Below are 24,611 nucleotides of genomic sequence, written 5' to 3'. Positions count from 1 at the left end.
AAATGAACTGGCTTTATTGGTTGAAATCCAATGTCATAGTCCATTATACTAATGTACCATAATACATACGATGTATCATATAACTTATGCTACAATTTAGTCCTTTCCTCCCAGGTAACTTTTGGCACTGTTTCTGAGTCTTTTCTGACTATCTAACAAACTCCAACTGTGATAAGCCCAACACAATTTGAATGCTTGTATTGGAAGTTTTCTTACCTTCACACGTATCAGTCTCAGTGCTGAATACATAACCCTTTGGACAAGTGCAGCTGTAGCTTCCAGGTGTGTTTCGACACAGACCATTGTCACACAACAGTCTGTTCACTGAACATTCATCAATGTCTGAAAAATGTCAGAGAGACATATTAATGAAAACAAAGGTCATAGAACAATTTTCCACAATATTTTACCCACATAGTCCTTCACCTGTACCTTCACAAGAAGCAATCAGGTCTGCCTGATACTTAGCTTTCTGCATCTGAACATGGAAAAGTGCCAATTCTTGGCTTCAAGAGGTTAATCTCTTACCCTAAATTCTATTTTATATTTAAGATTTATCACATTAGTTTTTCAATAAAATATTATATTCTAAAAACTGTCATCATTAGTTCATAATAGCTTTGAGATCTCTCTGAAAAACATCATGACTATTTCAATGATATCTGCCTGACTGGCCAGAAGCAGTGATATTAACTATGTGTGCAACACTTACCTTACCATCTGCATTCATATTTGCTATCAGCAAAGGTACGGGAGGGAACAGCTACATCAGGGGTGGGCAACCTGAGGTAGGTATGCCACAAGTGGCATGAGTAGCCTGCATGTGTAGTATGTGGCAGGTTGGGGATGGGAAAGACAGCACAGCAGCAGACAGGACAGGAAGTAGAAAGCAAAGCAGCATGAGGCAGAGAGCACATGGAAATAAACAGAAGATCAGGTAGGGAACTACTGAACTTTAATTAATTTAGGCACAAGGAAAACCTTCTGCAAATATACATTAACAAAAAGTAATGCTCTATTGCCAAATTGCTTTTAATTAACAACATAAAGTCTTCTCCCTCCCCCTTCCTCCCCCCAGGCCCTCTGGCTTCCAACTTTCCTCCCAAAAACTTCATCCTCACAAGATTCTTGCAAGGAATGAAAGGACTGTCGTCTCAATTTTAAAGATGAGGCTAAAAATAAAAGAGAAATCAAGCTTTTAATCTAGATTTCAGAAATATTAATGAGCAGATCACTGGAAATGTCAAGTGGCTTTGGAGCAGGTCCTAAATAAGCTACCAAGGCTCATGGGGGAAACTTTATATCAGAAGTATACTAAAAATTCAGCTTTCCTGCACTGTAGTCCAATGCCTGAACAAGACCATCCATCCACTCATACAGTGTATGTGCACATACACGCATATAACCCCTCCCCGTCTCACCACTAACACACAGAGCACTTACATAAAATGTGACTGGATAAATATAGCATATCACTATACAATCCATTTGGAAAAGGAAAATTATGTGTAGAATATGAAAAAATGCCATTTGACATTGTTTTGTATTAATGTAAGTCCTGCCAAGGAATCAGAGATGCAAAGAAAATCTCCAGAAATCTCCAAAAATGGTGAGGTTTTTTTAAACACAAAGACCAATAACAGGTCAGTGAAACTTGAGGTGTTGAGAGTGATTTTTAACAATACTAAACAGGTCAGGTGGTAGCATGGTACTTAATCATTTTCTGAAGCATTCTGACATAACCTCATTGGTTATTTACACACACAGAGTTTTCTGTTCTTTTTGCTATTTTTGTATTAAAACCAATACTCTACAAACTATATTATTTATACAGTTCTGATTTTTTATATAAAAATATAACAAATGACTGAATTCTGTATACTGACATGGATGATAAAAATAACTAAGAAAGAGAACTGTATAATAATAGGCCTTCTGTATATAGTATACTTATAAAAATATTTTTTAATAGTACAGAGTCTGGTAACAGCACAAATCATGCAAAAAGCTTGACAGAAACCATTTAATAATGCCTCTTAAATGAAATATTTGTGAAATGAAAGATTTGGATATGCCAACAAGCTGAGAGATGCTGTGAACAAAAGATAATTGGACTTGAGCTTTCTGTCCAACTCCCCTTACATCTACATGTGCTATTAATACAATTTAGGCTTACTGTGCAGTAAAATACGGTGCAGTAAACTTGCCCCAGATACACATCTACATGTGCACCCTGTGGGCACGTCTACACGTACATTAATATGTCCTAAGTACGGTGCATTAAGTTTAGGGGAAGAGAATGGGGCAGGAGAAAAGCCCGCAGAAACTTGACCAAGAAGTACTTACCTCTGTTACTGAGAGAAGTCAAGCTGGAGCTGTGAGCATGCTGCCGCATTTTCATAGTATGTGCTTCCTCTGTATTGGCAGAGGAAGCACAAGGACTGGTATTTCTGGCCCTGGAGAGAGGCAGCCAGGAGACGACTGCAGTTCGTGGAGCAGAGGGACACGAGGTCTTCTCCACTTACAGCATCCCGCAGACAACCACAGAGGAAGCAAGCCAGCACACTGGCCAAGGTGGTCAGAGGACCACCGAAAGAACCCAGGATGCACCACACTGAGGAGCTGCTCCAAGACAATTAGTCAAAGACTGAAGTGGCAGATACAGGAATTGGAACTGAGGGAGAATGGGGGCGCATGTGGGTCTGTGAGTTTAAAGGGGCAGTGATCCTTTGATTTTCTCTCTCTTCCTTCGTTTCTTTTTGTTTTGGGGGGAGTTGTGTTCCCTTCTCAAAGTGCTGGGAAGGAGGCAGGAAGGAAAGACCCTTTCCCTCTGAAAGCACTGATCCAGACCCTGAGGAGCTAAGGCAGGGTAGGAATCCCAGTAAAACTGATTTCAAGGTGACTGGCCCCAAAACTGAGGAGGTATTAATTTCGTTTGATTGCCCCATGAGCACTTGAAGTATTGAGGTAATTTCACTGACCCAGGAACTAGGAAGGAATTGATTTCATACTTTTTTCAGGTTAACTGATGGACTTTTTGTTGGCTGACTTAATTTGATTGACCCAGGAACCTGAGATGAACTGATTCTGGTGGATTCTCCAATAACCTTTAATAGACCGATTGGCATTAATTAGCCTGGGAAATGAGGATGAATTGATGTGAGGTAGATGTCTCTCAGACTCTGAACAGGCTTATTAATTTATGGGCCTTGGAGCCTGTAATGAATTTATTTAAGGATAGACTCAGAAATCCTGAATGAAGGAGTTTAACACATAATCCTTATTTAGTGAACAGCAAGTAACAGCCAGCAGCATCTTCAGCTGTGTGGTGGCTCAGGACTGCAGCCCGACCTGCCACCCAACCCCAGAACCTTGGTGCCCATTCTGACCTGGTCCAGAAGGGACCTGGGTCAGAAGGAAGTGCTCAACACTTACTGGAACAGGAACCTGTATTGGAACTGCATGTGGTGCAGCCGCGTCGCTTTATGAGTTCTCTGTGGGCTTGTATGGGCAGTGCACAGCTGATGACATCAGCCAAACACGCCACTGCAGGAGATTTAAATGGCACCAGGAGTGCCAGAGAGGAAGTCACGATGGAAGCTGGCTCCAGGCAGCTAACGTCTGGGAGCAGAAGCCAGGAGTGTCAGGGAGGGTGGACCCCTATGGGGGTCTATTTTGATTAAATAAGAAAGAAAACGGATCAGAAGAGCCAGGAGGCTCTATAGAATAGGGAAAGTTAGAGGACGCCAGAGTCAGAGAGCATCATGACAAGAGAACTTTGTTTGAGTTTCACTATTTTAATTTATTATACAATTGAAAAAGAAGAGAAACAACAGCTAAAGGGACACAGTGATCGTAACAGGTCTGCTGGGAGAATAAGTACCATTGTGATTAGTGGGATTAATCCTGAGAACACCACAGGGACTAGGACGAAGTATCTGGCAGTCTGTGTCAGTGGTTGGAGATCACGAAACACCATCAGCAGTGGTTGGCAAGTGACTGGGGTGTAGCAGAGGCAGAACCCCATGTCAGCTTTGGCAGTACCCTGAGTAAAACCCGCAGAGGCACCTATACGATTTCACACTGAACCTTTCCTTTATATCTTACAACAAGACGTGGCAGGAGAGACAGGGATAGTGCCTCACCTGAGAGGTTTTCTTTCTTTAAATCCTGATGAGGTTTGAAGTGTGACAAGCTGACACAAGATCTAGGTCAAGATATGCATCATCCTGGACATGGTTAGGTTGGGTGTAAGGGGAGGAGCCTCATGAAGAAAGCCCATCCCAGAGACCTATCCCAGCCTGTATCCAACTCCCAAGGTTTCAAATAAACAAACCCATACAACAGGGCGTGGAGAGATAAAGAAGGACATCAGAACTTTATAGTCACAGGACCATCTGGTTCTCTCCATGGCTCACTCCAGTAAAACATTAGGCAAATGGGACATGAGCCTTATAGCACACACACCTGATAAGCAGGTACTTACTTAACATATCATAATCAGTGCTACTACACAGTAGCGCCAGCACACATCTTTTAAGTGACACTAATGTGCAGTAGACTAAGTCTACTGTGCATTAGCACATTAGCACAGTTTTGCCGTGATGCACTAATGTGCCGTGATGCACTAATGTGCAGTAGAATTAGTCTACTGTGCTTTTAGCATCTCGCATAGATGTGCCCTACTGAGGGCAGATTTGCTCCTTAGCGGAGCAGGCAGATCCAGGCTTGCTCCTGCCTGCCCTGCTACGTCTCCCTGCAGGAGCCAAGGGGAGCTGAAGGCTCTGACCACAGCTGCCTGGGTGCCAGGGGGCAGGCTCAGCTTAGCAGAGAGCTCCATTGGGGAGGGGAGGGGGGAGAAGGTGCAGCCTGGCAGGGGGCTCAGGAGCTGGCAGCGGGCTTAGGTTGCTAGAGGGTTCCAGGCAAGTAAGCTCTGCCTGGCAGGGGGTTCTGAGGGGGCAGCCTCAAGCTGGCAGGGAGCTCTGGGCAGGCAGGCTCAGGCTGAAAGGGAGTTCCAGGGGGCAGGGACAGCCTGTCAGGTGACTCTGGGGGCAGGCTGGCAAGGGCCACTGTCCTGGCACTGTATCAAGAGGCTGTGTGCCGTCCAGCCTCAGATCAAGGGTCATGTGCACACAGATGCCCGAGGACTATGGTAAACTGCCCAGGTGGGTGCTGCCACAGGCTGCCGCTGGCTGAGCCCTCCCTGCTTCTCCATGGGGGCATGAAGGATGCTTGCTGCCTGCAGCAGGCAGCCTACCTTCCCCATCCCCTATGCAGGCTAAGACAGGGCTAGCTCCTGCTGGCAGCTGCCATAGCAGCTGTGGACCAGCTCCCCCCTTTCTCCTCCCTACAGGCCAGGCAATTTTCTCCTATGGTACCAAGCCTGCAGTGTCCAATGTCAGGGGGTGATGGGCTCCTGCCTGTCTGGGAAGGGAGCTGGTGACACCCCCTCTCTCTCTCTCCCCAGCAGCCCTCTCTGGAGACACATCCAGAGCCAGGGCTCATGACACACATGGCCTGCACCCCAAGCATGCCCCCGCCGAGAGTCTGCCAGGCATGCCACAATAAGCTGTGTGAGTGCACCAAAGGGTTCCCAACCCACTAGGCCCTTCTGTTGCTAATTGCCATGGTGCCCTGGGCATGCCTGAGAACCTGGAGCAGGGCCCTCAGTTTTGATGGCATCCCAGGAAAGCCTGTGCTTCCCTGAAATGTGCACCACCCTTGGAGGGTATCTCTGCCTATTTTACAAGTACCTGAGGAGAATATCACCACTGCCATTGATTATAGGCCCCTGGCTGCCTAGCTGGGAGGCCATTGGCCGCTCAAAGTTCTGAACTGCCTCCTGCCTCCCTGTATGTTGGAGTGGGAAAGTCAGGAGGGCAGGAGGGAGCTCAGCCAGGCTGTGTTAGGAGGAGAAGGAGCAGGGAGGAAAGGGGAAAGGGGGACACGATCCCCCACTGCACGGCCCCTGGCTCCAGGCTTGCAGCCTGGGGGCAGGCAGGTGAGCTGTCATGGGTACAAGTGGCTGCAGCACCCCTTTACCCTCCCCCCCGCCCTCCTCCCTATGTGGGGCTTACCAGACAGGTGTGGCAGGTTGTCCTGTTGGTCTGACTCTGTCCCAGGTGGCAGCGAGGTGGTCTGGCTGCCAGCAGTGTCCTGGGGCGTGGCAGCACGGCGCCTGGCCTCCTGGGCAGTGGCCCCCTACAGGGAGGAGCTGGAGCTGTTTGTCACAGGGGCAATCCCCAGCCTGGCCTTCCCACTTGGGGTGCGTGACCAGAGATGGTGCGGCAGGTGTCAGCCCAGGCTGCCTGCACTGCCTGCTGAGGGTGAGGGCTGGGTCCCGCCACTGGTTCCCTGAGGGACCCTTCCTCAGCACTTTGTCAGCACTGGCCCACAGAGCTGGTTTTGGCAGCCCATTTCTGCTGGAGTCCACATGGCAGCCCTCAAAGCTAGGATGCGGTCCAGCTGCCCCATGAAGGCCATGGTCCCGCAGGCAGCCCTGGACAGCTGGTTCTGGTCCATTACATGGACCACTAGGCCTGCAGGGCCTTGATCTTGATGCAGCACAACCGCCCAGACTGCTCACAGCTGTGCCCCTACGTGCAGACCGCCATGGCCTCATAGATGTGGGTGTTTGTCCAGGTGTCCCAGCCAAGCTCCACTGCATGTCTGCCTCACCCCAGACCACTATGAGGTTGCCAGTCTCTTTCTCTGTCCAGCTGGGGACCCAGGCTAACGGCTCTGGCATCAGGAATGCTTGCCATCCCAGGTGCTTTCTGGGGACTCAGGCAGAGATTCTGGGTTTTGTTGGGGCTTGCCACATGCCTGCAGCAGAAGGGTATGGTGCCTAGGGGCCAGGCAGCTGGAGGTACAAGCCCCAGAGGTCAGGCCAGGGCTCTGGAAGCCATCCTGGGCCAACTACAGAGAAGTGTCCCAGCCACATGGCTCTGCCCCAGGCAGGAGGCTGTACCCTGCCTGGTGTGGCTGACCAGGAGTGAATTTGGTCAGCATCTACATGTGCTCTACTGCATAGCAGCTACTGTACAGTTAATCTAGTACTTTGTAGCTACAAGTACTAGCTAACCGCACAGTAGACTAATTTACTGCACAGTAAATGTCACACACATGTAGACAGTGATACTTTATTGTACAGTAGATTAGTCTACTACACAGTACAGTGTCTTCATGCAGACATGCCCTGTGACTAGTATCATTAGGTCATGTCACTCACAGCCACTTCCATCTTCATTAATAAGCTGCAGCCTCTGGAGACCAGATGGCTTAGATGCAGTGTTTCCACTTGTTACAAACTGGGCGCATCTACACAAGACACTGACTGTGCAGTAGCATTCTGTGACAAAGCTGTGATGCAATGATACTGTACAGTAGTAGTAGGCTGCTGCGCAACAGCTTCTCAAAAAAGGTGTTAGCTGGCAATACTGTGCAGTAATTCAGGTTACTGCACATTTATTTAGTACTTGTATAAACAAGTACTAAATGAATATGCAGTAACCACTGTGCAGTAATATCTCATGTAGACGCAGTCACTGTGAACTATTTAAGCCAAAATGAAGCACTGCATACTGCAACAGAGGGTCTCAGTGGGCCATAAGTCTACATTAATTATGACAGTGACTGTCATCTGCTCCATTTTATTATGTGAAAATGTTGGCCTTTGGCAAATTATCTTCTGGCGAATTACTATACAGTCCTCAGACGAAAATGGTTTGGGGACCCTTGACACAGAGTGTGCAGCAGTATGAATACACAGATTCAGATATATGGAAACATTTATTCGAATTCCTGTGAAACTGCAGTGATCTCTCTTCCCATTACTTCCCAGATAGCTAGACCAATGGGAATTTTAAAAAGAAGTAGAAAAACCTTCAAAAAACAAACAGACAGACAAAAACTATACTAGCAACTGTAGAAGTAGTGGCCATGCAACGGCTAAAGAGGAAGTTTTTCTCAAAAAGAAGTTGTGCTTTTTCTTTGGAGCCAAAGGTCATAGCCATTCTTCTCACACTCTAGTCCTGCTTCTACGGAAATGAGTGAGAATTCAATACATGAAGCAACTTACCAACACAGTTCCTTCCAGAAGGATCAGGTTCATAACCACTGTTACAATTACAACGGTAGCTACCACGTAGGTTTTCACAAATTCCATTGGAGCAAATATCAGGGTCCAATGCACATTCATTAATATCTATATTAATACAAAACAGAATATTGTAGCTATTCCATGTATTCAGAGCTATGACAAGTCTAAGGAGTGGGTGGACACATAAAAATACCATTAACTCAAAACACAAAGTCTGTCAGTAGGTTTAGGGCCTATGTAAGAAGTTATGATTCTTGAGTGAAATACTTTGAAAATACGGGTACGTGACTGACATATATACTAATATGTTGATCCTAAAGCATTTAAGAGGCTTACAACAGACTTAATCCAAGGCTTTAGAATTATAGCAATCAATTGAAATCCAAGTGTCTCAAACACATAAGACATGATAAAAAGGATTGTGTTATAATCCTATTGGAAAATTCCACTCCTCTGGCTGTATCTCATGTAAAGATGTCAGAATTTTCCAACATCTTCATGAGAGACTGGAATATCTGGGAAAATGTCATGCTATACCTTCTATATCCTACCTCCCTTTAGTACACATTCTTTCTAAAGCAGAAGGAAGGCTCAGCCCTCTTAAGGTTTTTTTTTTTTGTGGTAAAGTAGAGAGAGAAGGCTCAGCTACTTCTCAACTCTGCTAATATCCTCAGGGAGCAAGCTTCCTGGGCTAAACTCGTTGCTCAAGAACTGAATGATGGGGATGGGGTTTGGTGACTGTCACTGCAGTGAGGTTAAGATACTGTGATTAAGATAAAGAGTTAAGCATGATTTTGCATAGAGATTATATAGGAGATTGGTGTGTTTGTGTAAGGAGTGAACAAGGAGAATAACATAGTACTGGGCCATTTTATGTTCCAGCTAAGGATCAATTTTCTTCTGCTTTAAGGAATGGTTAAGTAAATGAGCAGAATTTCTCAGTGTAAGCAGTAGCAGGAGTCCCTGGCAGCAGGATCCTGCTGTGAGAGATCCATAGCAAATGCTACCATTTCCTCAAGGCACCCCAAGAGGATTTTAATTTATATTTGATCCCTGGATAACATTACAATTTTGGTCAAATACCTGGTGAAGACTGGAGAATACAATTTGCCTTACTTCCCTAATAAGTGGTTAAGCTTCTATATATCGAGCAGAGACCATAACCTCCAAACAGAGCTTCATGCAAATTCCCATTGGCTGGAACTGTCAGCATTGTAGACCACCATTATTTCTCTTGTGAGAGTAACAGCCTCTCCAAAAGAACGCAGCAGATCTTGTATATCCAATGAACTGACAGCTCAGAGTTTACAAACTTGGCTTGTACATTATCTATAGATTTTGCAAGGCACTAAAATGAGCCCATAAAAAGATAAAGAGTAGGATTAGGCACTTACAGTGCTGTACAGCAATGACCTTTTCCTTTATAGTTTAATGGTGCTTTTAAATGCTTACTATGTTATGGCTGAAAGTACATTCCTAAGTTCTCATCCTGTTCCCACTGAAATAGATGGGAGTTTTCCATTGATTTGAACTGGAACAATTGCACTGACCACACAGGAAGAAAGACAAAATGAAAGGGATGTGGTTTAATTGGGCCACAACTTTATTAACTCATCTGGGAACACTCTGGCAGAAAATCATAACAGTGTGTGTCGTCATTCCTTCTTCAGTTGCTTCCACTTACTTAAGGGCTGCCATCAGCCCTCCCAGCTCTCCAAACCTCGTCCAACCTCTCAAATGAAGGCAATGTAGGCCAAACAAAGGAGTTTTTCCTTCACTGTACCAAATATTTAGGGCTTCTAATTTCTGTTGCTCAGCTTCTATATGGGAATCCCTTCCCTCAACTTCACTTCCAGCTTTGATTTATCAGAGAAGATAGCTTGCCCACCCCAACTTGTGGAATGAGTACTGGCACTGGACTCGTCACTGCAGGTGACACAAATTAATGCTGTCTCAAAAAGAAGGAGAAAGATCTGTTTTGGAGGGATCTGATTGTATTCATCCTTCCCACTGTAGGATGAATGAACCTTTGAAGGCCAGACAAAACCCTCTTACCTTCAAAGTTTCATGGAGAACATTCTGGATCTTCTTTAGAACCCCTTTTATTTAAGTCATATATTTAAAAAAGAAAATCTGAAATCTCACCTCGCCCATCCACAGTAATGCCTACTCCACTGCTACACAGACCATGGAATTCAGCTGTTTGAAGGAAACAAGAGATGTTCCAAAATAAAGAACGTTAGGGCTCTTATTATTCTATCTTCTTTGTCCTAAAACAAAACAACTTAAATCTTCAAAAAGAATGTTCCCATGATCTTATCTAATAAAATTAAATATCTATACATGAATGAAATAACAAGTAACATGAAATAAATAATTTGTGAATAATAATCCCTGTGTACAGTTTTGCCATGTTATCACTTATTTTTATGAGATACTATTTTCAGAGACAACCTGTACAATTTCTAGTCCTCTTCACATTATAATTATGAAATAATTTATTAATCTACTTTGAATAACACTTTTCTGTCTGTGCAAACCATGTGATCAGAGGAAACATGCAACTTTACCCGAGTTCTTGGTAGGACATGGGTGACAAGGTTCTCCAAAGCCATAGTCTGGATTGGCACAGCAACATTCAGATTTTGTCACAGCCCCAGGGAAAGGACGGACACAAACCCCCTTTTTAATTCCTCCATAGCATGTGCTACGCATATGAGTGTCTAAAAAGGTCAAACAGAGAAGCAACCGTGACTGCATGTGACACAAATCAGTACCCTCTCAAAAAGAAGTAAAAGCTATAATCTTAACTAGTGAAAGGGATACCACTGTGTCCTGGAAGAGGATGACTCCTCAGAAGTTATTGAGAGCCCAGGGCATGTAGAGCAAACTTTGGGTCTAAAAACCTGTCTGTATTATATTTTCAGGTGTCCATTCTCCTTTATAGTACACGTTCATTCTATCCAAACCTGTTACTTAGGGGCTAACTGCATGCTTATTTATGTTTAATAATACAGTAATTTACTCTGTGTATAGTCCCACAAGAGTCAGTGACAGTGCTCATGGAGGAAAAATATATATATATTCAATGTACAGGTAATGGGTGGCAGAATGTGGTCATCTGACTGTAAGTTCTTTAATTTTATTTTCCTGGGACGTGCCTAACCCACCTGTAAGCATGATTAAAAACAGACAGTCCTATGTAATGTGTTAGCTTTCAGATTAAGAATATTTTCCTGGGGCCCAGATTGTCTGAATATTATCCAACTCATTCACCAGAAAAAGCTGGATAGAAGTCTTATTCAGATGGTTATGTCTAAAAGAAATTTTTGCTGTGCCATATTTGAAATGACCTACATTACTGCATGTCTGGAATAATTACAACATCTTTTCTGTAAAACAATTTCCCAAATGAATCATGATTTTGCCTCATAATTTCATGTCATCTCAAGGGAATTTCCAGCTGAAATTGTAATGATTTATGGTAGTTCTTAAAGCGGTATGACATGCTCATACATAAAATAGCAGAGGCATAGAAGGGCACACGGCAGTGTCGGCTGCCACTGTGCTGATCTGGGTGCCACAAACAGCCACCGCTTTAGTGGCAGCCATTTCTGCATCCTTCCATCAAAGGCAGCACTAAGGGCTGCTGCCCTGATCAACCCTCCCCTCAACCCGCCATCAGTACACTACTGTAAAATACTACGTAGAATTATCCCTACAACCTGTAAAGCCCTAAGCTGTTGGAATTGTGGAAACAGAAGATAAAGAGAGCACAGAAAACCAAGCACCAAACTGCTTCCTACTGCTGTCTCCTAGACAGAGGGTACAATCAGCTCCACTCAGCCACCAAATGCTACTGGATGATTCAGTGGTTCTGCTGCTGTGTAATAATACTGTGAAATAACTAAGGGTGAAGTTACATGTTATACTTGGACCATTCTAAATCTATGGGATATTAAACAGTTATAAGCAGTTGCACATAAATGGTTAATAACGTTCCTTGCCTGCACAGCTCTTACTGGTGAGTAGGAACGTGTCTACAAGCTCTGGCACCTGGACTCTATCCTTGCTTTGGGTAGGGGACTGGGAGCAGTGCATCCTAGATACAGTGACCATCTGTCCTATGTTTCCCAGGACAATTACAGATTTTACAGGCCCGTCCAAGGGCACAGATTAAAATGAGCAACCCAGATCTGGGGAGCAGTCTAGTGGAAAAAGAAAAAAACACAGTGCCCCAGGAAGGCAGCTGGGCAGGTTTCCTGTCACAATAGATTACAGAAGGTTGAGCCTTTGTTATGTTCCTTAGTTGATTACTCTTTTAAGACTCAAGAGATTCCTAAGAAAAAGGTTAGTTTAACATAAACTGAACTGCACAAATCATTTTTACTGTCTGGAACTATCCAGAACTGCACATGCCTTTTTACAGCTTTTTCTCCTCTAATTTTTATGACAACATGATTTTCAGACTTTTCTGAAGTAAAAATAATGAATTTAAGTTCACCTCTCACAGAAGTTGTCCATAAACCCAGTATTTTTCATTATGTGAAGCTAAAATTTATATATGTTAAAGTTGAGTTAGTAAGAGTTCAGTTATTGCCTAAGCTTTTTAACATCTAACTTTGAGTTTACTGGGGAGCACAACTGCACGCTACATAATACAGTGAGTTCAAATTTGAGTCCACATAAAATAATTATTCTTTAGGTTGCATTTGTTGTATATCTCCTGATGGGAGTTTCTTCTATTTCACCTGGCCTTCATAGCACAAAAGGAATGTGCAATGAGAGCCGGGACAAGAGTAAGAGACAAAAGAATATCAAAAAGAAAACATCCTCTTGACTAAAGTGATTTTCTTGTCTAGTGATTTGAGATGGGTAATTAGCAGTGGAAAGGGGGGCAAAATGTGTAAGTGAAGCCATCCACCCTGAATAGATGCATACAAGTAAAGAAATAGAAGATCATATGACCAAAGGACCCCAACACAGCTCCCATATCAGCAGTGTGGGAGAAAAAATCCACTAAGAAACATTTTAATTCTACAGCTAATACTGACATTAACTATTAAATTCTCATTGCTTCCCATTAAGGAAGTTTCACTTACCTACACAAACACGACCATCAACACCAACAGCCAGGCCAGGTGGACATTCACATCGAAATGATCCTTCAGTATTAATACAATGACCATTCATGCAAATCCCTGATGTCTGGCATTCATCAATATCTGCTCAGAGGAAGACATAACTCAGTAACTCATTACCATTTTCAAGTAGTTTAATGTAATTAATCTAGAGTAAGTAGATTTCAATTTAATTTACACATTGCTCCTTGGCAGTATGATAGCACAGGGATTATTAGTATTGCCTTGTTTTGTTTCCACGTTGGGACTAAACTATAGTTTTCCACACTGGGTGCATCTACATGTGCTATTAGGGCGAAGAAATAAACTTAAGCTGCTCCACCCCAGCTCAGTGTGCTGCAGTGGGGCTGGCTGGGGCATTAGGGCGGTACAGTGCGGGGCTAGCTGGCAGGCAACACCTGCACTGTAGCACCCTTGTGCAACAGTCAGCCCTGGTCATGGTCTACACATGCATTTTGGCACACTAAATGACTCTGCCATAGGATATTACTTGTCTCAGACAGTACTATCCTACAGTGCAGTTAATTAATTTACTGCACCCTAATACAGGCACACATGTAGGCGGTGACGTTTTACTGTTAAGCTAATTAGTCAACTCCACAGTAAAGCACATGTGTAGATGCACTCACTGTGGCCAACAATGGGCTTAATGTGAAAGGCCTCAGTCAAAAGGCACATGTCTAAAATCGAATTTTCAGGAATATAAACTGAATCTAAAGGCAACTCAAGACTATATATTTAGCACATTAATTGCAGATGTCCCCCTTTTTTTCTGTGAGCTATTTCACAGTAATACAGCAGTCTAAAAAATGAAGTTAGGTGCTGGACAGATGTGCAAAATGGTGCAGAAGCATAGTAGAAGGCACCCAGAGCATGACAACTTCTAGTTGCCACTGCTATTATAATTGTGATCACTAACACGTGGCTGCCAGCAGCAGCCACCTTTTCTCACTCTGCCCCAAGAAGCTGGTGCCTGTGGCAATTACGCCATTCAACCCACTCTAGTTACACCACTGCACTTCAGCACCACGCAGCTCCCCGCAGAGTGCTTCAATATGGCTATGAAAGCATGAAGTGGCCTTCTGGCTGGAGAGGAGGACTCCCTGCATGCCTCAGCTTCCACAAGTTCCCAAGGGCAGCCAAGTGCTTAGGAGAACTGTCTGCACCACACACCCACTTCCGCACATACCGTGGGAATCCCAAAAACTGGTGAGACTTTTGATCTGTTACTCTCTCAAATCTGACGGTTTATTCATGATACTTAAGAAGCAGTGAAAGGGAGTCTGCTCCCCGAATGAACTAGCACTTTGTAATTTATCTTACATGACACATGAGTTAAATCAAAGCTAGGTAACCTCTGCTCATTAATCTCATATATTAGTTCAAGCAGCGGAGCTCTAGTATTTTTCTTTTCCCTTCTTTTCCTCATGCTCAGCAAGTTCACTAGTAATTTGTATTTCAGAAACATGAGAAAGAGTTGGAATTTCTCTTCCTCCTCATTCCAGAATTTGATTTAAATTCCAAGATTTCTCTTGCATTTTTTTCTTTAATTTGCAGACACTGTATGTCTGTACAACTGGGGAGAAAAGCAGATTTACTTTATTCATTTTCATCTATGTGAACAGCTCCAAAATAACCTTTGAATATAAACAACAAACTGTATGCTTATTAAAAGGAAGGAGATTCACAGAAGAGGTCCAATATTAATATAGAAAAAATGTTTTTAAATAAACTTGACCTATGAAATCATTTTGTACTAGAAAACACGCCCAATCCAGCACCCAGTAAAGTCCACAAAAACCTCTTGTTGGTTTCAGTAGGAAACAAATTGGTCTTCATTATTAAAATGTTTAAGGTTATCTTTTAAATAATTTCACCAAAGAAGCTTGTACTTAGCCCAATGTAGTAGTGTTGATGTTTTAAGAAACATTACGTAATTAAGAAAAAAAAACACAAATGAAAAATTTACATTTGAATGTTACTTAAATTATCAATATTTGAAGCACTGCACCCCCATAACTATTTCTTGCAGTGTGCACAGATTGCATTACAGCTACAATGTTTTTCCATAGCTTTCAAAATCTACCTTGTCATCTAGCTACTGTAACTGTAAGTGGTTCAATAACTTCCTTCTAGAATTCCAATGAGTATTTTTAGGCAGCTTCATCACCTATTGTACCAAATTAGTAAGATACTGAAGATTATTAATTCCAAGTGATAAAAAGATTTGTCATTCTTATATGGTTCACTAGATAGGAAAAGACGGTTTCAATAAAATTGTCTTAATGTATTCTCACAGTCATACATACCAGTACAATAACGCCCATTTGGAGCTAAAACAAACCCTGGTTTGCAGATGCATTTGAAGCTACCGTCCTCATTTATACACATCCCATTTAAACACATGTTTGTAGTAGTGCATTCATCATGGTCTGCAGAAACAGAACAGAGAAAATTACTTATGTTCCTATATCCTTGAGGAATTAACTTCTGGATATCACTAGGTAAGTGTTGCTTAGTGCAAATAAAGTAAACTCTCAATGACTACATGGCAGAGTTGTTTTTCCTCCCCAGTTTCAACCCTACAAGTAAAATTTGCAAAAATTGTCCGAAAAGTCTGCAGACTACACATAGAAGCAGCATCACCTTCAGCAGAGTGAAAAATGTCATTTGCCTAATGGGTTTTCAACCTTTTTTAACAAGTGTATCCCTTCTCTCTCAAAGTTTCAGCTCATGTACCCCTTTATATTTTTTTCTTGTTTTTAAGGAGTGGGAGGGCAGATCAAGGCCCCTGCAGTGAGGGAAGGAGCAGAGGTGGGGCTGGGGCTGAACAACTGAGGCAGAGCACAGGATGGAGCCACAAGTGGCTCAGTCGGGGGTGGCGCAAGGGGGGGGCAGCTCCCACTGCTGCACACACCCCGGGAAGGCATGGGGGAGCATATGCCCCCAGATCTGCACACAGGGTAGGGTGGTGCAGGGCAGGCTGACCCAGGGGTTGGGGAGGGAGTAGGGCTGCGGCAGGGGCAGGGGCTGGCCAGCCAGGGCAGTGCGATGGACTGAGCTGCATGGGGGCAGCTCCCGCTGTTACATGCACCCCCAGGAGTGCATGGGGGGGTGGGTGCCCCAGATCTGCACATGGGGTGAGGGCAGGCTGCTACTGTGAGCTGAGGCCTGTGCTGGGTTCTTCCCAGCTGGGGGCTGGTCCAGGCTGTGCTTGGGGCGGGTAGCAGTGGTGGTGCTGGGAGTGTTGGGGGAACTATAGCAAATGCTGGAGTGGCTGGAGCCCTTCCTGTAGCCCCCTCCCAGTGCCACCGCTACCCACCCCAAGTACAGACCTCCCGGCCCTGCCCCTGCCAGGAAGAGTCCAGTGTAGCCCCGGCCCCAGCCCACAGCATCAGCCCACTCCACCCTGCACATATCTGGGGGCATACACCTCCCATGCCTTCCAAGGTGTGTGCAGCAGCAGGAGTCACCCCTCACGTGGCTCAGTCCAGTGCCCTGACCCGACTGGGCAGCCCCTACCTCAGCCCCACTCCCTCCCCCACCACTGGGGCCTCAATCTTCCCCTCACAGGACCTTTCCCTCACAACACACTTACCAGCTGGACTCAGCTGCTCTCCTGGCTGCCTGTGTACTGTGCTGCAGCTGTATGCATGCACGTGGCATTTATCAGCCACATTAGTTCTGTATACCCCCTAGGAGCTTTTTAAGTACCCCTACGGGTACACGTACCCCTGGTTGACAACCACTAGCCTAGAATATTTCAGCAGAGTATATCCTCAGGTAAATGCTGCCTCCTCCTCTTTTAGGAGGAAGCAAAATGACAATTAGCCATCCTGAGGAATTCAGTGTGGTGCAGCCACACTTCTAAGATATTTTTCTTAGAAGTGTCTCATGACACTTCATAATCAAAATTAAAATTCTGATCTTTAACACCACGGAAGGAGAAGACACATTCTACGGAGACTGGATGGGACATGCTGTTTCCCTGAAACAAATAACCACCTGTGGACTCCATCAGTGGTAAATGTTCTGTTTTGTACCATCAAAGGGGAAGGCACATCATACACTATATAATAGTGCATCAATATAAGGACTTATCAAAAAAGCAAAACCTTACCTAATGCATTTAAGCAGGAAGGTAGCGTAAGAGTGATGCTGAAGCCATGATGCTCCAGAAATTGCGAGGGGCAAAGATTTCTTAGGGTGATATCTTTTATTGGACCAACTATGTAGTTGGGATAAAGTTTATTACTCTAATGAAATCCTTGCCTTTAACCAGGAAGAATAAATATGTTTAATGTTTTCTTAAGTCATTAAAATATAAATAAATATAACATTTTTTCATCTAAGTACATTTAATATTAAATGTTTTATTATTTATATTAAAACAATAGCTGATACAAAACACATGGCAAACCACAGCACTTGCAGCAAAGCTTTTACAGCCTAAATGTATAAAACTAACACCTACAAAGACATAGACTCTTCAGGGGCCAAAACGTGACAAAAGGGGAACATCAACACAAGGCGCTTAATGCACAGAAGACTAATTCTACTGCACATTAGCACAGCTAGCAAAAACCATGCTAATGTGCTAACGCACAGCAGACTTAATTTAATGCAAATTAATGCCACAAAAAAGCTTTTGTTTGTGCCAATGCACAGTAGCGTCAATTATGATGCATTAAGTTTAGAATCTGTTATTATAGGTACTAAACTTAATGTGCCATAATTATGGCACATTCATGAATGGGTAAACATGCCCAAGGTGCAATGTAGGGAGTAGGGCAAGAGTAAGAACAGCTTTAACTTTATTTAAACCGCACAAATGACAGCAGTCACAATGGGGGTGGGGAGGGTTGTAGCTATGATCATTCAGAAAATATATACGAGGCAACTTTTTTTGTGATATCTTTTATTAAACATTTATTGTCACTTATTGTCACAATTGCAATATGTTTACTTAGGAAACTACATGGGTTAGTCTCATGACACTCTTCCTGAGGTAAACCCCAAATCATTTTCAAAGGCATCTGAAGAATGTGGGATTGTGGTTTTGACTATCTCACCATCTTCTACATCAGCCACACCAATGACAACAGGCTATGGGTGGTGAAATGCAGCTGTGCACTGGTTAACTCAAGGAGAGAATGTAGTTTTTGAAGCACCATTCTGCAGCATCTGGGGAATGGGGAAGCTTTATGTACTGTCTGCTTGACCCCAGTGAGGCTATCCCTCACATCAGAAGTTACTTTGTGAAACCTGAACTTGAAACATCAGGAATATTGTGTTAAGGGCAATTTCTAGAAATGTGAAAGCAGAGACTGTTCAAAAACAAAGAAGAGTGTTCCTTACCGACACAGTTTTTTCCATCTGTAGTTAGTTCAAAGCCAGCATTGCAAATACACTGGAAGCTGCCATCAGTATTGACACACCGGCCATTTTTACAAAGAACACCATTTTGGATGCATTCATCAATATCTAAGTGAGAAATGCGATCAGATGATTTACTAGTCAATGAATTAAGAGTGGCAAAGTAATAGATATTGTTTTAAAAGACCCTGTCAGAAAATATTTCCTAGAAACTTTTTGAAGGTGGTAAAAATTCATTCTCTTGAACTAATTATCATACTTTCAGCCTGTTATTGCAATAACTTTTATTGTGTTAATAAAGCCTATGAAATATCATTTCATAATTAGAGTCAATAATTCCCCTACACTTAAAGAATCTATTAATCTAAATACTGCCTTTCTTTCTGTGGATTCTTCAATGTGAAACAGCTAGACAAGTAACTAAGATATTGGAAGGAAGGGATAAATGACAAAGGGAAAAAATACATCATTATGTTTTTTTCTATAGAAAAAATGCAAGGGTAACCCAGGCTTAAAACTTTAATTAAAGGCAATTACATCAGTGTCATAATTTACTGAAAAGACTTTACTAGTAATTGCTTGCTAAACTCCAAGAGAATCTGACATAGCAGGTCAGGCATAACATCTTACACCACGTGCAAGTACATTTTCTTACCAATGCAAGCTTGCTTGGTAGGAGTTCTTTGGAAACCTGCATGACATTTGCAATAATAGGATCCAGGTGTGTTGACACAATCTCCATTAGTACATGGGTTTGATGTGCACTCATCAACATCTGTTGGCAGCAGAGGAGATGCCCATTAGAGACTTCACACTATTATTTATTCAGCAATTCTTCTTTCAGGTATACCATTTAATGACTGAAGAAATAAGGTAATTAACAGCCAAATGTTTACACTTGAAACCTACGTTCATTACAAAATTATTTCCCCAAACACACAAACCTATACTAAGTGTAATCATGAAACTGCATTTTCAAAAAACAAAGGAATACAGATAACATGTTTTTTTGAAAGGAGGAAAAAAAAAAAAGCTTTGAGGACTTTGAGACAAGAGATCTGACCACTAGTTAACAGAAGTGAAAAAGCTTTGTATTCACTTATTAAATAGAACAATCACCTGTTCTCTTTCTTCCAAATAATCAGAATCTACAAAATGAATCTACAGGGCAACAAGCAAGTTTTAAACACTTAAAAGCAGAGCTTACCACAGAGCCTCTAAAATGAAATTCAGATTATAGCTTTAAAACAATGACTGTATTGTGAAAGTGTCAGGCGGAGGTTTTGTGAAAGTGTCAGACGCCTTACTATGCAGTAACACTGTATGTGTGGGCTAACTTGGGACTAACTTTAGTCCCAAGTCAGTCCACACACACCGTTAATGCTCTTTAACACCTGCATGTGTAGATGCCAGCCTATTCCCACTTACTGTGCAGTAGCTTACTGCACAGTAAATTTAAGTGGGTATAAATGCACATACAGACATGCCCTATGTGTACTTAACTTCTGTTTTGTTATGGGTATAGACCAGTTCAAATCACTTACACCAGTAAAAGTGTAATGTATGTACTTTGTCCTATGTGGCCAGAGACCAACTAGCTCCTTTATGGGGCCAGAAGCAACCTGAAATGTAGCTTGCTTTTCTTTCCAAAGATTTTCAAACTTTTTTTCATTTAAGGTCTGATTTAAAAGTTCAGTTCAATTCAGTTCTTTATACTTTGGAAGTAACCTGCTGGCCTGAGAAATGCAGTCCACAATCATGTTTGTTCAATTCCAGTTCGTGACTGCATGTACTACTAGATTTCCACAATATGAAAATACAAATGGCCTGAGACTGGAAAATAGCAAACACTGGTTTTGCTATCAGATATATTACAAGTAATATCTCTCATATAATAGGATATACAGGTGAATGAAGTAATTTTTACAAACAATACAATAATGTTTAAATGTATTTCTTACAGCTTTTGAGATATTTAGTATGACACTGTAGCAAGCTGATCTATAAGAGAACTAGGAGCTAGATTCAGTGAAGGTTCTCTGGTAAAGAGTGAATCAAATAAAAAGAAAAAAATAAAAGAATAAAACAGCTCTTCTCATCCAAAAGCTATTTAGTTCTTTAAGAAACACTCACAGTTGAATGTGCAGTTCATAACATCACTTCAATAAAGCCAAAAGTATGAAGCAAAAATGAAGAAAAGAGAAATTGAAAGAGTTAAAAAGAATGCAGAAACAGTATTTATTTTTTAGCGTGGCTACTTGTATATGTTCATAAAGCCATTTGTTATCCTTTAACAGAATTTTATGTATTTATATTAGCTCCAAACTCCAAAGCAGCTCGATGATTCTTGGCCACAGAATATATTTTATTTTCATGAACAGCAGACCAATCCTCTGGATATTTTGGCCGCATGCTCAGTCAGTATGGCATGCCCAAAAGGGCTGTACATAATTTCTTCAGAACAAAGCTAATCAAGTAGATCTACTGATAGTGTATCAAACTCTAAATCATATTTTCTCAAGAATGTTTTGTCTAACATCCTAATCCCAAAGACTTCTACTATATATTTTTCTTGCCTAAGCATTAGAGAACAGACAGAATTTATAAATAATAGACCCTATACTTCTCTAACTTGTTAAGATTTCCAGCAGAGCAAAGTGATAATTATGTTCTAGAATACAGTTCTAGGTAAATTCATAGCTGCATCAAGAAAATAAGTCTATTCTGCTACGGACTCTCATTGGAAATGAATTTATGAACTCTAAAGGAGGAATGTGATGTCCCTCTATATCAAATAACTAATATAGGACTTAGAAAAATGTGTTATAATCCAGGTGTGCCAGAAGATTCACTGTATTGCATGTGAATCTTGGCTTCCACCACATTATTATAGGTTGGTGATAAAAAGGAATAAAGATAAACATATTCCAATAAAAATAGTTGTTAACCTTGACTTTAGATTGCTGGGGTGCATGTCCCATCCAAAGAAAGAGAAGCACTCAATCTATCCATTCCCCTTTTCAGGCTCAACTATTTTGATTTTTCAGTGTTTTACCCACCTTAGTTAGCATAAATGTGACTAAAAATGGCATGGAAAGTTCAACTGTTCTATGAAGACTTACTGTGCTAAGTCTGAAAACAAAATTCAAAAGGTTAGAGGAAACTGACACCCTTTTTAAATACAAATCTTGATACAATCACAATATCACACTGCTGCTGGTCCTCCTTAGTATTAGATTTTTTCACCTTTTATCCAAAACCTTTTTTCACAAAAACAGTGGTAATAAGGAAGGGTAGGTAGTATACAGGCCTCCTATCACTTCAGGAAGAGGAACTGATGACTTACAAAACAGCTCAGTATTAAAACCCTTAGGACAGCAGTGGTTTATATCTGTCTATCATCAGGAAGTGTTTATGGGAAGCAGTGTATAATCCTACCCTTTTGGTCTGAAAGGATCATTTTGGAATAAGTCACTTTCTTTATTTACCTTACCCATAAAAATTCTTTAATTATTTCTGAATTCTTAAAATATCCTTTGGGGTTTTCTCTCAGTGGGGAGCCAAAGAGATGTAACAGTCTGCATTGTTCATTTATATATTATTAACCCTACCCCATATGGTGAAATGTGACTGTTCCCAATGCCACAAGCCTGTTCTTTCACTAACCAGAACAGAATCCAAATTGGATTGAAATGAGTCCTTTAGCTTAATTTAATTTAATATATAATATACAGATATTTTATACAGTTAAGTTTCCCAGGGTCAGATTCTGTTCTGATCTGTTACTGATGCTCAACCTTCAAGCCCTAAAGGTCAGGTGAGTGGAGTGGGGCTGGTCTGTTGGCTATACAGCAGCCTCATTCATGCCACATCTGATCTCACGCAGTGCAGTGACTGGGCACCCACCAGAGCCAGTCCCACATACTGGCACAACCCTGAGCACAGCAACATATCATCTGACCTGTGGGGCTCCCCATGGGTCCAGAAATTTAACAGCAGAGTAGCATTAAATGCCATGGCTTCCAGAGCTGCAGCAATTAATGCTGTCACTGCTCCCCCTCTGCCAAATTTACAGACCTATGGGGAGGCCCCACAGTTCCACAGGTTGAATCTGGTCTGTGGGCCAGAGGTTGTGCATCACTGATCTACAACAATTACCATTCACAGCTCACAAGCCAATATAGCACTTCAGATACTGTGACTGTTTCTCTATACTTCAAAGAGAAAATTACAGTGAGATCTCAGAACTCCCCTTGCCAAGTACTAAGTTCTTATAACAATTACAATACATGCTGTAAAACAGGGTGGTTTAAAGTACAAATCAGAGGACATGTCTACACAAGACATTTATTGCGCAGTAAAATAATTAGCTGCCCAGTAAAAATATCATATGTCTACACCTCAGTGCTATCAGGCAGCAGTAAACTAATTAACTACACAGGAGGACAGTACTTGTAAACACGAGTGTTATCCTGCTATGGAGTTTTTTTTACTTTGCATCAGCACACATGTAGACACTGCCCTGGCTAGCTGAGGCATGAGGGTAACCTCACACTGAAGCACCCTAATGCCCCAGCCAGTACCTTCACAGCACATTGAGCTGGGCTGTAGCAGTCCCAGGATGACAGCCTGATTCCCCAGGCCCCTGCCATCTGCAGCTGCTCTGTCCCAGCTCAACTAGCTATGGTCCTGGATGCACATGTAGAAGGCATGCCTAAGAGCAATAAACTCATGCACATTAATATGCACATGTAGATGCACCCAGTAAGTAGATATGAAGCCTCATTTAGTAATGGTAGACATGCAACACTCACAAGAGATAGGACTGATCCCACAGAAGTTCCTTTTAGCAACCTAATCTTTCTTAATTTTTTACTTTCTGATTGTGAGGGAGATTCTGATTATGTACAGACATTATATTTCCAGTGGGAGAATCAACATTCTCCTAGATAGAAAATACAATATAGGCATTCATCAAGTCTGTCCCACAGGAAAAATGCCTCCTGAAGGAGAAAGTTCTTCCCCTTTCAAAGAGGAAGATTTCTCCAACAGGAAAGAATATCTGTCACTCAATTCCTCCTGGGGATGAGGAGGAGTTGAGTGGTGGTCTTCCTTGTCTAGGGAAGGCATGGCAGGCACTACCCCTCTGTTCCTCCCCCATCCTGTATACTGGGAGGGAAGGAGCAGCTGCCCACTGCTCCCTGCCTGATCCCCAGACTGAGATCTCCCATCTGACTAAGGGATGAGGGGGCTTCCCCATTGTTCCCTAGACCAGTGGTCCCCACTCTGAGGAACAGGCAGAGGGTTTTGCCCCACTGCTCTTCCTCCAAACCAGACCAGCCTGGGAGTGGAGCACGAAAATGTTCTCCCTGCATTTCTCAAGCCGTGCAATCCCAGGTTTGGGGAAGAGACAGGTAACAGAGGTAGCTGTTTCCCTCACCTCTTGGACTGGTCACGCCACACTGCTCCTTCTGCTCTGCTCCTGGAAACCAGAAGTAGAGCAGAGGAGGCTCCTCCCCTGCCTAGATCCTAGTCTGGGGAAGCACAAGGAATCTTTCCGCATTACTCCACTTCCTCCAGATTCAGAAACAGTAGAGCACTCACTGCTGCCCACACTTTCCCCCCCCAGACTAGGATCACCCTGGTCTGGTGAATGTATGGAGAGCACGGAAGGACGGGTGGCCAAATGCCTGTAAAATCCCTCTCCTGGAAAGATTTCTAGTGATGGAAATTGCTCAGAAACTGATCATGTGATTAGACTGTGTTGATGTACACTGCAGCCTGAATAAGCCCTTTAATTCTATTTAACTCTGAAACAGCTGTGATTTTAGATTTTTTGTAACTATGAAACTGTGTTTTATTTTTAAGAGTAAGCAAAAAACATTTATAAATATAGAAATATATATAATATAGCCTATATATAGAAAATGTTTAGGAAGAATTGCACTATGTTTCCAATTGTGCAGGGTCAAGTGCTATATGACTCCCACCCC

General features: G+C 42.5%; 1 protein-coding gene across 4 annotated transcripts in view; it reads right to left on the bottom strand.

The window, feature by feature from the left end:
* The window catches only part of FBN2 (fibrillin 2), a 283,527-nt gene that overhangs the window by 129,306 nt on the left and 129,610 nt on the right, over positions 1-24,611 (bottom strand). For 3 of the 4 annotated variants that reach the window (XM_019554934.1, XM_019554938.1, XM_019554936.1), the window contains exons 11-18: positions 19,274-19,393; positions 18,601-18,726; positions 15,552-15,674; positions 13,204-13,326; positions 10,672-10,824; positions 10,247-10,300; positions 8,081-8,206; positions 217-342 (exon numbers count right to left, since the gene is read on the bottom strand). In XM_019554934.1, the coding sequence (XP_019410479.1) occupies positions 217-342; positions 8,081-8,206; positions 10,247-10,300; positions 10,672-10,824; positions 13,204-13,326; positions 15,552-15,674; positions 18,601-18,726; positions 19,274-19,393 (951 nt within the window). The remainder of the gene's footprint in view (positions 1-216; positions 343-8,080; positions 8,207-10,246; positions 10,301-10,671; positions 10,825-13,203; positions 13,327-15,551; positions 15,675-18,600; positions 18,727-19,273; positions 19,394-24,611) is intronic. The other variant, XM_019554937.1, reaches the window with a different exon arrangement.

This window comes from Crocodylus porosus, unplaced genomic scaffold (genome assembly GCF_001723895.1).
Source record: "Crocodylus porosus isolate Cpor-Errol unplaced genomic scaffold, CroPor_comp1, whole genome shotgun sequence".
Lineage (NCBI taxonomy): Eukaryota > Metazoa > Chordata > Crocodylia > Crocodylidae > Crocodylus > Crocodylus porosus.
Note: the sequence above shows the minus strand (reverse complement) of the source record. Positions and strands in the feature narration are given on the sequence as shown.